General features: G+C 48.8%; 1 protein-coding gene across 2 annotated transcripts in view; it reads left to right on the top strand.

Moving 5' to 3' along the window:
- Window positions 1-13305, top strand: part of dennd4c (DENN/MADD domain containing 4C) — a 39157-nt gene that overhangs the window by 11873 nt on the left and 13979 nt on the right. For both annotated transcript variants that reach the window (XM_076972429.1, XM_076972428.1), the window contains exons 2-16: window positions 564-874; window positions 5278-5524; window positions 5652-5721; window positions 7171-7340; window positions 7709-7950; window positions 8097-8163; window positions 8333-8391; window positions 9098-9242; window positions 9359-9534; window positions 9653-9753; window positions 9985-10203; window positions 10323-10468; window positions 10715-10753; window positions 11465-11592; window positions 12147-12279. In XM_076972429.1, the coding sequence (XP_076828544.1) occupies window positions 576-874; window positions 5278-5524; window positions 5652-5721; window positions 7171-7340; window positions 7709-7950; window positions 8097-8163; window positions 8333-8391; window positions 9098-9242; window positions 9359-9534; window positions 9653-9753; window positions 9985-10203; window positions 10323-10468; window positions 10715-10753; window positions 11465-11592; window positions 12147-12279 (2241 nt within the window). In that variant the 5' untranslated portion in view covers window positions 564-575. The remainder of the gene's footprint in view (window positions 1-563; window positions 875-5277; window positions 5525-5651; window positions 5722-7170; window positions 7341-7708; window positions 7951-8096; window positions 8164-8332; window positions 8392-9097; window positions 9243-9358; window positions 9535-9652; window positions 9754-9984; window positions 10204-10322; window positions 10469-10714; window positions 10754-11464; window positions 11593-12146; window positions 12280-13305) is intronic.

Raw genomic sequence — 13305 nt, 5'->3', positions numbered from 1 at the left:
GTGTTCTGGAGCATTCCACTGTCTCGCCGCTCTCCTGCCTTTTTGTAAGCTTCAGAGGAACAAGGAAACGATGTTACAAAAGTTCCTTTCTGCAGTCTGCAGGCCATCTCGGATCCGGGCCACTTCCGTTCGTCTTTGTAGTGGAGCAGTCATGGACGGGAGATCTGCACAAGGGAAGCAAAGAGCTGGAAGTATGCGAGATGGCCGCTGCCGTGGACGGTTCTTTGCAAATATAGCAGGACACGATTCCTATGTCATATCCATAAAGATTTCACTGCTGTAAAATGTCAGCTGTTTTGTTTTGTAAGCAAAACAGGAATGGGCACGCCAGTGAAAACGTAGAAAAGGAACTGAGGTAAAAATATTTTCTGTGCTCCCGTGAAGGCTGATATGAAATTTCCTACCAAGGCTGTTCGTTCATGCTTTCAGGTCATAACGGTGCTCCCTGTGAAATACGTGTGTGAGCAAACAGCTTGTTGGTGTCCCGTTCGACCCTGACCTTCAAGACATTCATTTTCCTTCAGCACACGAGGAACTTTAAATCGCTCTCTGGTCTCTTCTAGGTACGTCCAGCCATGATCGAAGACAAGGGTCACCGCGTGACGGACTACTTTGTGGTGGCCGGGCTAACGGACAAGTCCACGCTGCTGGAGCAGGACCTGTCCGAGGCAAAGTCCAGCGGCCCCAAGGCCCCCATCACCGACCTGGCCGTCATTAACAAGTCGGCGGGCGAGACGGTGCCTGAGGGCTTCACCTGCATCGAGACCACCAGCAGCGGGCAGCCGGCCAACCTCAACCACGGCAGCCTGAAGAGCCCCGAGCTCTTCCTCTGCTACAAGAGGGGTTACGGGAAGTCCCCGCTAAGCGACATTGGGTGAGTGTGTGTGTTTGTGGCACCTCGTGGATCGGTGTCTGCAAGTCGCTTTGGATTAAAGCATGAATGTATAAATGTAAATATGCTAAAAGCGCCATGTGAACTCTGGCCTGTCAGGCATCCTGCCTCTCTGTGAGTGAATGTCATCTCAACTCCGTTTGGCTCATAATGTGGGAATGTTAAACCTACCAGAGTTATTGCTGTTGTGTTCTCGATTTCATCTTTAATGGAGGACGTTGACTGCAGATAGCTCTGCAGACATTGTAAGTTCCCTGTAACTGTAACTTGTTGCTAATGCAGCTGGAACTAGCATATTGTAGCATATTAATGTGCTCAGACGGAGAGTGTGCGTTTGTATGAGTTAGTTAAGTTATTTAGAAATGCTAATGAGGAAGTCAGGAACTTTATTTAAAAAATTCAGTGCTATAATGCTGAACTGCTTGTATTTGTTTCTTTTATATTTTTCCCTGTACTTGCAAACATGAATGGGACCAGTGTCTTATCACCAGTCTCGACGGACATTCGCACAGCATGGACCCGCAGCCGAGAATTTCACAATAACGCAATAACGTCATATACGGTGCATAAGAGAAAATGAGTGAAATGTCAGTATTGGAGATTATTTGACGATTTGGGCAAGGATCTTATAAAGGGCAAGAGGAGCAGTTGTCGCAGAGAGTTTATTGAGAGGGTGTGGCCGTGGACCAGGGCACGGGGGGCGGAGACTAGCAGGTGCCCAGTCACCTGCACCTGCTCACTGCAACGTGAGGCTGAAAAACAAACAACGAATGGAAAACAAAGTATGAATTTCCGATCTGGCAGTTCTCGCTGGTGTGCGTGTCCGTGGACCAAATATGCACAAGATCTAGGACAACGTGTGAACAAAGTGTGAGCACAGTCAGTTTGTAATATCTGAACCTCTGGAGCGATATCAAATTCTAGACAAGGATTGTATTATTTTAATGTCTTTGAGTACAGAATGATGGAAGATCAAGTTAACCAGGTGCAGCAGTTTTTGGTAATAAACATCAACTGTGTGTGTCTCTAAGATCTGGTGTCTGGCCAAGAATAGAGTTACTCATAGCATTATTCATTCCTAAGGGTCTGACAGGTGTTGTCCAGTCACATTTTGTGACCTGCAGCATTTGTGTAGCATGGCCAATGTAAACTACCTTGCGGAGCTCGCCAAAAATGTTCTAATTGAACAACCAACAGACACACGGTGGTTGGTCTGGAAACCCAAACCGGTTTAGGGATTCTCTTGCATCATCATGGCTTATGTCATGCTTTGCTTGTCACAGGCACTCAGAGAAGCTGGTACCAGTCCTCCCTCTGAATGGTCTGCACTCAGAGGCACTCTCTGAGATCTCTGGATCTCCTGCTCACTCCCAGACTGCTTCACTGTTGCACGTGTCCGTGTTTTCCCAGTGACCCTCCCAGTGCGTTCAGCGTTTCATTCCTGTAGCATATCTACACCACAAAGGGGAATAAAACGTACCGTCAGAGCTTCTTGATTACAAACAGCTTGTGATTTGCATTGTGGATGTCGGCAGCGTGTGTGTGAGATGAGAGTATGTGTAAGCTTAAATTTTTAATCAAGTTAGATTATGTGTCGGTCTGGAAGACGAGATCACGCCATTGCTGAAGAGTTAAATGGCCTTGAGACGCTGGCTGTGATGCAGCCAACACTTTTCCACTCGCATGGTGCCCGTGTTGGAGCCAAAAATCGGTTTGCACATTTCCATTAGGGGAAAAATAAGGTTCCGGGCCATCGAGACCGGTGCCGTTCTGGGCCCCTCGTTTTGCTGTTCTGGAACCGGCGATTCTGTGATGCAAGCGGCTGAAGAGCAGGTTGTTTACTCGCTGTATGTTTAGATACGACCTCCAAGAAAGAAGCCGAATTTGCAAAAGAAACGCGTGTTCTGCAATGTGGTTTTTAAGCAGCGACTTCCAGTTTTGTTTCTGGATTAGGGAACACCCACATCGTTGATCACTGAGCTCTCAAACCCAGTGGAAGAGTAGGCTCCCTAGCTCAAGGGAACCACCATGAGCACTTCTGTTGACAGAAAAGTGGTACGAGTTGATTGGGTCTCTGCACCGAACAGTGAGGTTCTTTTCATTAGGCTTTTTTGTGTGTGTGATTGTGATTTTGTAAAGAATGTGTATTTAACATGGGATGTTTTATGTTTACTTGTTTCCTTTTTTCTAGAAAAATGGGATGTTTCATCCTTAGCAATCATAGACATGATTACATGTTCAATTTGTGAATGCTTATCCCATCGTGGCCCTGCACCGTGGGAACCTGCATTTGGCTGCCTTGTGACTTTGTTTGCACTGATGATGAGTTTCATATTGCAGTAGGCTAGTGCTTTGTGTACCTTCAAAATGAAATGACCTAATCCCAGTAGTTCTTAATACTAAGGCCAAACCCTCTTTTTACCAGCTTGCCTCCTGTATGAAGTCATTGTTTGGTTTGTCGAGTTATCTGATTACCAATAGCAAGACAAAATGCATGCAGCAAGATGCTCCCGTTCCTCTGGAGGTTATAACAGAAAAACACACACAGAGAATTGCTCTAATGGAAGATGCACTGGGCTGACCTCGTTCATGTCGTCGGGCTGTTGCGATATTATGTAGGCGGAAGACCAGTAACGCCAAAGCAGGCGCTTTGAGGTGGCTCAGGAACGGCGTGTTAATTATTCATTTAGGCTCCGGCACCAGCTCGTTCTTCCTTGACATCACTTCCTGTGAGCCTTGGCCTGGCAGGATGGTCCTGTGAGCCTTGGCCTGGCAGGATGGTCCTGTGAGCCTTGGCCTGGCAGGATGGTCCTGTGAGCCTTGGCCTGGCAGGATGGTCCTGTGAGCCTTGGCCTGGCAGGATGGTCCTGTGAGCCTTGGCCTGGCAGGATGGTCCTGTGAGGCTTGGCCTGGCAGGATGGTCCTGTGAGGCTTGGCCTGGCAGGATGGTCCTGTGAGGCTTGGCCTGGCAGGATGGTCCTGTGAGCCTTGGCCTGGCAGGATGGTCCTGTGAGCCTTGGCCTGGCAGGATGGTCCTGTGAGCCTTGGCCTGGCAGGATGGTCCTGTGAGCCTTGGCCTGGCAGGATGGTCCTGTGAGCCTTGGCCTGGCAGGATGGTCCTGTGAGCCTTGGCCTGGCACTGGGGGAGCGTCCTAGGAGGACAGGATTTGTTGTTTTCCTGGACGGCCCTGCTGACAGGCCATAAGGCGAGGGGAGTTAAACTGTCCGTCACTGGCCCCTGAGAAGAGCAACACTGTCCACACCTCTCAAAGCTTTAAAAGCCCCAACAGTTGACTAAGGACCAGGAACCTTTTATAGCAGCCATAAAACAAGCTATTAAGACATAAGAAACAATCTCAAGTGTGTGTTTTGGTGTTCTAATAAAGTCCTTGAAGAAACCCGTCCTGCACTAATGTCTAGGCTTAGCAGTGAATAAAAATGAAGGCCTGCTCTGGTTGCAAAAAAATCTGAAAGTTAATTTATAAATGCAGAGCATTTAGTGGAAAACGGGGCATTTTCTCTAGCTTCCCTCCTGTAAGCAGTTTGACTAAAGGCTTCAAAGACTCCAGCTTGGAGAGCCGTTTTTCTTGTGGCTTTTCTGTAATGCTGGTTATGACCTATCCCTTCATTTTTCTTCACATATTCTCAGGAAAACAAAGCTGACCAGCCTTTACTCTCAAGTCTGCTGTCACCGCCGTTCTTCATCTCCCTGGAGTTCTTCTTCCTCCTTTCATTTATTCCATTTCATCATTCTCCCACTCCAGCTCAAATAGTTTGTTGGTCGAGTCATACAGTATTATAGCAAGTCTGATTTTGCATAAAAATCAAGAATCAAGACAACGTTCAAAGAAGATAGACAGGATTATTGGGCACTGAGAAAGCATTTGACATTATCCAACTGCAGTATGTTAATATAGAACTGAAGTATTCTTTATAGAACCGAAGTGTGCTATTAGCATACTTTGTCAGTGTTTACCTTTCCATTTTGCCTTTTTATATTGGCTAATAAAATACATTTCATGAAAAAAGAGGTTAAGAATGTTAATTAAAAAAGGTGGTAAATCAGGCATTTGAAGTTACTGAAAGGTTCTAACCTTACTCTCTCTCTCTCTCTCTCTCTCTCTCTCTCTCTCTCTCTCTCTCTCACACTCTCTCTCTCTCTCTCACACTCTCTCTCTCTCTCTCGCTCGCTCGCTCTCGCTCGCTCGCTCTCTCTCTCTCTCTCTCTCACACACTCTCTCTCTCTCACACACTCTCTCTCTCTCTCACACACTCTCTCTCTCTCTCACACACTCTCTCTCTCTCACACTCTCGCTCGCTCGCTCTCTCTCTCTCTCTCTCTCTCTCTCTCTCTCTCTCTCTCTCTCTCTCTCTCTCTCTCTCAGAGTGCAATATGAGGGGAAGGATCAGTTAATGCCGGGCTGCGAGGCCATCCAGGCCACGCCGTACGGCCGCTGCGCCAACGTCAACAACAGCTCGACTCAGCGCATCTTCATCACCCTGCGACGCGCCCTGGCGGTCCAGCCCAAGAACTCTCTGGCGGTCACCGACATCTGCGTCATAGTCACGAACAAGGGCGAGATCCCCCCACACACCTTCCTCAAGGTGGACAAGAACCTCAACTGTGGCATGGTGAGTCCGCGCGGTGGGTCGTGCCAGCTCGGGACGCCACGGGCTTGAAGATGATCGATCGTGTGAGAGCACGAGCAGGCGCAGTGCTCCCTTCAAGTGTTCTTAATCCTTTCTGCCTCACTTTTAGTGGGGCTCCAGTGTTTTCCTGTGCTACAAAAAGTCAGTTTCGGCTTCCAACTCAATCACCTATAAAGCAGGTGAGTCTGTGTCGTCCCCCCCTCCAGATTCACTATTCACTCCCCCTTTCCTTGTCTATTTTTGGCGTACTGTTTTTTTTATTCTTTCACCCCAGTGACTGTGATGTGGTGTCAGGACATGGCCTCAGATGAAACCTCTAAATGTCAGCTCCGTTGTTATGGATGCGAACCACGTTCCTTTTGCCGTACTTCTTTAACAAAATGGCAACGAAGGTGTTGATGAGAATCAGATCAAATTCAAACCCCAGGATGATGGGAGCTGGATTGCAGCTCTGGTACCCCAAGACGGTGCTTTCGTTTTCTGATAGTGATTCAGCACCTCATTTTGGGTTTATTGGGCCAAATTGACGTTCACGGTGCCGATGCTAAAATGAATGAAGATTTACAGGCTCACGAAGGAACGTATGAGGGTGGACATTCTTTGTGCTTGACAAACATATAACCTTAATATTCAAGCCTAGGGCCACCCCGGGGGGATGGTAAATAAAAATAAAATCAAATTACAAATTCTTTTATCCTGCCTGTTGCGGTGGTGCCCCAGAATTTTGCACTACGCCGTAACATCCAAAAGGCTTTCTATCACCCAACACAAAGTTTCTACTTCCCAGTGCGAGTCATTTGAGATTTTGCTTAAAGAAAGAAAACAAAACCCTATTTGAATTGCAGGGCCTACCATCCATCGGGGCAAGATGCATCAGCATGTTGCCTTTTTGCTCTGTGTTAGCATGGCTAATATTCGTAAGTCAGCTAAGGCTTCTTATGTTACGTACTTATCATTGAGGGCAGAGCTTCCTGCTTGTCTGTTTTTCTCAGACTTATCAGTCATTCTAAAAAGTGAAATCTATTGTACTTAACACTTAAGCTATCATTAGGCACAGCAAAATACCCAAACACTAGCCATTGAACACTGCTTGACTCATCAATAAGGTCACCTTAAGAGTACTAATGTGATGTTGTGGTATCATGTATGTTTGTTGGGTCATATGAATGCTAGGATTCATCAAAAAGAGAAATAGTTCAACCCTCTGGGCCAGTATGCTGTTGACCACTGGTAGTGAAACCCAGTACTGAAAAAGCACTAATTTGATTTCACTTTTTGTTGTTTGTTTTTTTTTTTGACACCAAATATATGACATATTATGCTGGTTTTGCTTATTCTAATGGTACAGTTAACATAAAGGCCACATTGTTCAGTATTTTATCTCTAATCCAGAAAAATGGCGGGAAATGTGCATTGGCATTAAACATGCATGAATAATCTTCAGTTTCCTCCACCCCTTGTTTTTATCGCCGCTTCCTGTTCACTGCTAGACGTGTTTCTATGCGTTTCTTCTGCAAAAGTGGTAGAGGGCAGCAAGGCCACAGGAAGATGGCTGTGTCGCTCTCTTTCCCAGCTAGGAGAGCGCAGTCAAATGCTTGTTGTAATTGCTCTTTTCTCTGCTGTCCCAGGTCTGATCTTTCGCTACCCAGAGGAAGACTATGAGTCTTTTCCCCTCTCTGAGTCAGTGCCTCTGTTCTGCCTTCCCATGGGCGCCAAAATCGAGTGCTGGGCCCCAAACACACGCCAGCCCTTGCCCGTCTTCTCCACTTTCGTCCTGACCAACTCCTCTGGAGAAAAGGTATCCTTCCGTTCATGTCCCTCCATGTTAAAATGGTTTCTCAACCGCATTCAGTCAGCTGCTGTTTTTACAGATACAGAATACAGAAGTATTTTTCGTAATTTGCATTTAATTAGTGAAGACTAAAGTGCTTGCTATAAGTGCTTGCTTCCTGAAGTGCTTGCTGGTAGTTTTTGCTGTGTATTTTAGTTGGCATTCAGATTCTTGAGACAGAAATGGAAATAGACAGATGTCTATCAGGATCAAAACCACCAGCAAAAACCTTTCAGACCTGCACACCAAACATCTAACTTGAGCTCTTAAATCCTTTAAGTCCTCTATCCGAGCCTTCCGGAAACTTCCTGAAAACCTTTCATCCTTATGTTTAGGTCTACGGTGCCGCCATCCAGTTCTACGAGCTCTATTCCCCGGACAACCTGAGCGAGAAGCAGAAGATTCAGCTTGGCCTCCTCACCAGCGTGGAGAAGAAGCCCATCCCAGACCGGACGGTCAACACCAACAAGTGCATCTGCCTGCTGTCCCGCTGGCCCTTCTTCAAAGCCTTCAGACGCTTCCTCACCTTCCTCTACAAGCTGACGGCCAACAACGTCAACCCCCTGCCCATCGAGAAGTAAGACGCACGGGGAACCCCAACACGCTTAGGGTTTTGTTGAAGACGTTCCTACACCTTCCTGAACCATCTGAGTGGACGTTCTCAGTGCCATGTGTTTGACGAGGTTTTGCTTCTTCTCTTCCTCGCCCCTCCCCCCATTTCAGACACATCTCCCACTTCATGCATAACGTCCCCTTCCCGTCCCCCCAGAGGCCCAGAATAATGGTCCAGGTATGGCTACTTCTACCAGTTTTATTCCTAACAGCATGCAGTGTGGATTTCTTTCAGACGCTTCACTAAGGGTTCGGTCCTTTCGGTGAAGAAATGGGGGGGGTTTAAGTCCTTGTCCTTTGTTTGGAATGCCTGATTTGAGAGGTTCTTGTTTCCCTCTGTGTCTCAGCTGTCGGTGCAGGACAGTCTGATGCTCTCCCAGCCTGTCTGTACACCTCTGCCACTCAGGTAAGCTGTGACACCACCAGCACTCTCCCTTCAAATGAAGTGCAGATATGGTCTGTTTTGAAGTGCTACTGCCTTTTGTGGTTATTATGGGCACAAAAAAAAAATCGCTCGCATATCCAAATGTCTTTGGGTTTCTCATGCTCCCTCCGAAGTCCGAAGTTTCCATCTTGGGGACTCGGCTTAATGTGAAACACGCACATTCCTCTGTCAGCCCACAAGCGTTTTTACGAGCTCAGAGTTTACTGCAAAACAATAATACATTTTTTTCTCCTCGTCAGTGCCAGGGAACGGATGACGTGTCGGGCACTGGTCACTCCAGGTTCACAACTAGGGGAAAAAATGCGGCCTTTCGGATGTTTTCGTTCTGTGGTGCCGCTGTCGCGAGCCAACTATTTTGGGGTTGATTAGGGGGGGAGATTAGGCGCTCCAGGCGCAGCTGTTGATGTGAGGTTTCAACACGCTCTCTCTTCTGCAATATGTGTGTTGTGTCTCAATAATGAAACAAAGACGAGTCTCCTTCGCATCACAGCTGCTGCCGTTGTGTTTGGTTGTTAGTCCGATGTTCCGGGGCCGTTAGCGCTGTGTGGGGTATTTCTCGGGCCGCTCTGAGACGTAGTTCCTGCTCAGCAAGTTCAACTTTGCCCCCCCTACTCTCTCCCTTCTCTCTGCCACCGTCCCCGTTCCTCTCGCTCCTGTCCCGACACAGCGGGGCCGACTACAGCACGCTGCTCACAAACCTCGGCCCAGAGAACTGCGCCACGCTGCTGCACTTCGTCCTGCTGGAGAGCAAGATTCTCCTCCACTCCCTGAGACCAGACGTCCTGACCGGTGTGGCTGAGGCCGTGGTGGCGGTGAGTTGGGCGTTGGTGTGCACGTTTAAATTCATGTGTGTGTGCTATGAAACTTTTGATTCCATCTGCACAGGAAGATGACATTTGTTTTTCCGCCCTCGTCTCTCTTTGTCCAGATTATCTTTCCATTCCAATGGCAGTGTCCCTACATCCCGCTGTGTCCTCTCTCTCTTGCCGGGGTCCTGAATGCCCCGTGCCCTTTCATCGTTGGAGTGGACTCCAGATACTTTGACCTCTATGACCCCCCGGCAGACGTAGTCTGTGTGGATCTGGACACCAACACCATCTACCTGTGAGCCAGATCTTCATGTAGAACATTTGAAATCTCTATTGTTCTGGGACCTTGTGCTCTAGTCCATGTCCGGTTCTGGGTGGTGACACTTCTGGGTGGTGTTTAACATTTTTGGCAGGTCTGATGAAAAGAGGCACTCGAACTGGAAGAATCTCCCAAAGAAGCCCTGCAAGAGCCTGACCAACTCACTGTTCAACCTGCATCACCAGCTCACCATTAGTATGAATCCCTGTCTCACTCGCTCCAGTCAGGAGAACTTTGGCCACATTCTTTGTTATTGTATAAGCGCTGGCTTATGTGATAGGATCAAACACTACGATATGACTATATTTTACACTCACTGTTAAATATGTAACTAACAGAGCATTTCAAACCACACAGCAGAGGTTGAATTAGGAGTCTCCTAACTAACCCCAGCTTCCTTTTGCGTTCGTGTCCGTGCATCTCCAGTGCGCAGGACCGGTCCGGAAGGCTCGCCGGCGGACATGGCTCCTCTCGAGGCAGACTTCACCTGGGACAGTAAGATGGCCGGGCTGGAGATGGAGGTTCAGGAGACCTTCCTGCGCTTCATGGCCACCATCCTAAAGGGCTACCGCTTCTACCTCAAACCCATCACACAGGAGCCCTCTGCGAAGCGCACTGCTGCCGACTCTCTCTACGACCTGCAGGGTAATACTCGCTCAACGTGCCATAACCCTCAAAGATTCATACGTTCTGAGCGCTCCCATTTGTTAGCTTTTGTGTTTATTGTGAAACTTGTTGCTGACCGTTTCACCGTCCACCTTCAGGGTTCTTGAAGAGTCGAGACCGCGCTCACCAGAAGTTCTACTCCCAGCTTACCAAGACCCAGATATTTATACGCTTCATCGAGGAGTGCACCTTCGTCAGCGACAAAGACACGGGCCTGGCCTTTTTTGACTACTGCATCGAAAAGGTGTTGACACCACCCACTCCATCTGTTTCCACTCTGACGTCTGGCAGCACAGTCAGAACTTTCACCTTCACAAAGAATCCACACATCTCCTCTCCAAATAGTTTTGAAAAACCCTTCTATGGCTCTGGTGAAAGAATCTCCCATTCTGATCCTGAGCTGTAATACATGGCTTGGGTCCCGCTGGGAGGAAGAGGGGAAGCTGTGTTTCCTATGATTGAGTTTGTTCCTCTCTTGTTTCTTTCACAGCTTTTCCCGTCCGATAAAGGAACAGACAGGGGCACAAAGGTGAGCCTTATTTTCCCTGGAATGCTTTATTGGCGCAGCACTGCCCTGCCGTTATCATCAGCATCACGGGCTATGGTGCCAAAAGTCACGGCAGGTGGGGGGAAACGCACTTGGCTGAGACAGGGTGCATGAAGTTAGAGTAGAGCCTGATGACATGAGTAGGAATTGCCGTCCCGTGGTGCTTAGGCCGGACGTTTTGCTGTCGGACGCACAAAGTTTTTAAGATTAAGACTCCTGCTAACGTCGCCGCCTCCGGATCAGCGGCTCAGGAAACTCAAGGCCAGATGGCAGACGCCGTTCACATGCGGTACCATCAGTTAAATGGAGTAAATAATTAACTCTGCCATCTGCTGCCGGGCATGCTGGCACATGGGTCGTCCGAGCGTGGCGAGCCGTAAGAGAGACGGAAAATCCCCCCCGGCCCTTACGAACGAGTGATTACGCTGACCAGCGCCCCCGAAATCCTGCATTTAAAACACATCGTGTTTTGAAAACGAAACTTCCCATCAGGCCGAAGGCTGGGCTTCCTCGACCCGTGTCGGGGTTTCTTCCAGTTCTCTCTCCCTCTTTCTCTCCCTCTCTTCCCCCATTTAAAAAAGTATTACACGTGTATATAAACACAATGGAGAGTAGTTCAGTTAGGAACTTAAGCGGCGGGTTCCCAGTGTTGCCCGCGTGTCTGGAGATTAGCGCCGTGTCTGGTCTCCGCAGGTGGAGGGCGAGGGTTCTGAGGACGCCAGGCTGATGGAGCTGGACGACTCTCAGAAGAGCGAGCACACCGTGTTCATCATGCCCCCGGAGCCCCCTCCTGATGGGACAGACCCTTCACCCAAGTACAGGTAGGTGTCCCACACCCTCACTAAGCCCTTCTGGAAACTTCCAGAAAAGAGTCAAATAAACTGGACAACCAAGCAGTATATGCGACCCAGTTAGGACCTCCGTTGCCTTAATTCCCAATTCATGCTAAACTGCTTGTTTCATGTATGCAATATGCATTATTCAGATGCAGTCCTACACTTTAATAGGACTTTGAATACCTCTCTACTCCACTCAGCCACTGTTCCTTTCACATTGCACCCTAAAAGCATCTGAGAGCTTTTTATCCATTAGAAGGGCCACATCATCTACTTCCATGCCTCCACATACCTTCACTCCATTCTTCACTAGCGTGCCAACCTTGAGCCCGTGCCAGGTGGCCAAGGCTGTAGGTGCTGGTGCCAGGCTCTCAGCTGTCTTCAGGCACACTCTGTGCTGTTCCTGCCTCCCCCCCCTCCCTCTATATTCACTACATCTTTTTTTTTATTGCTTTGTTGCTATTTTTACGGGCGGCCTTATTTATCGCCCGCCTCTCTGCCGCGACGTCTCTTGAACAACCCAACCTCCTTCCCCGCAGCTACAAGAGTTTCCCTCGTCTGCGCCGCGAGCTCTTCGACCAGCCGCGCCAGCCGAAGTCTGCGCTCAGCACCAGGGCGGCGGGCGTCAGTGTATCCGGCAGCCCCGCGCTACTGGCCAAGAGGACCAAACAGGTGCCACACCCTGACACGCACGCATCACGCAGCGCTGTGCCAGAGCCCGGCCCGCAGGGCCCGTCGAAACGACATTTGCTCTTTTCTGTGCAGTAGCTTTTGGTCTTCCCTTCCCGTACGGGTAATCTGCCATTCCATGGCCACTGATTCACTACTATTGTGTCGTGCGTTAACCGAACGGAAGCTTCCCCTGTAATCGGACATTGTGACTCTAATGGGTCATGTCAGTAAACAGCGTAGAAAAGTCTTCATAAACATCTCAACCACTGACTCCCGAGTTTAGAGTAGGGTATGTTCAGTCTAAAATAATGGAAGCTCTGCCCTCAAATCAGCTCAGCTTACTGCGAGGCATTTTAGTATGATGCATAATTCACGTCCAGCCAAGAGCTCCACACGACACCCACGCCGAGTTCATGGCGAACCCCGTCTACTCGTAGGAAGAGCCGTGCTGTCCACACATCCATGCGTAGTTCCCCGTCTACCTTCAGCACTTTTCCTCTCATGATTCTAGGTGCTGGTGCCACACACGCTTTTTAAACTAAAAGCACGAGAACCGCTGCAGACGTCATCGGCAGCAGCGAGCCATCTGGACGTTTAGATATGCTCTCGACGGTAGAACGTACAAAAAAAAACAAATACAGCGTGTTCCTCCGTGTGGTTCGTACAGTGACGTCCGACTCCTTGTCTTCGGATTAGGCCACTCCCACATCCAGAAGCATTATCAGTCTGCTCTGAAACCAGCGGAAAACACAGGGCTGATACTAGAGGAAAACACAGGGCTGATACTAGCGGAAAACACAGGGCTGTTCACGGCAAACATCACCAGCTCCCGTACGAGCACTGACTGCTTTGTTGATGGGAACATGGTACCTGTGTAGTCACCAGGGAAGCTGGACGCTAGCCCAGATGTCCCTGCCACTAAACGACATCCCCACCAGTTAGACATGATGGGTGACGGTGGACGTCGTATGCACAGGAGGAAGTTCTCCACCTCCTAGACAGGTGCTGGTGTTATGCCATAATGAA

Source organism: Brachyhypopomus gauderio, chromosome 14, assembly GCF_052324685.1.
Source record: "Brachyhypopomus gauderio isolate BG-103 chromosome 14, BGAUD_0.2, whole genome shotgun sequence".
Classification (NCBI taxonomy): Eukaryota; Metazoa; Chordata; class Actinopteri; order Gymnotiformes; family Hypopomidae; genus Brachyhypopomus; species Brachyhypopomus gauderio.
The sequence above is the reverse complement of the archived record's forward strand: the minus strand, read 5'-3'. Positions and strand labels throughout refer to the sequence as shown.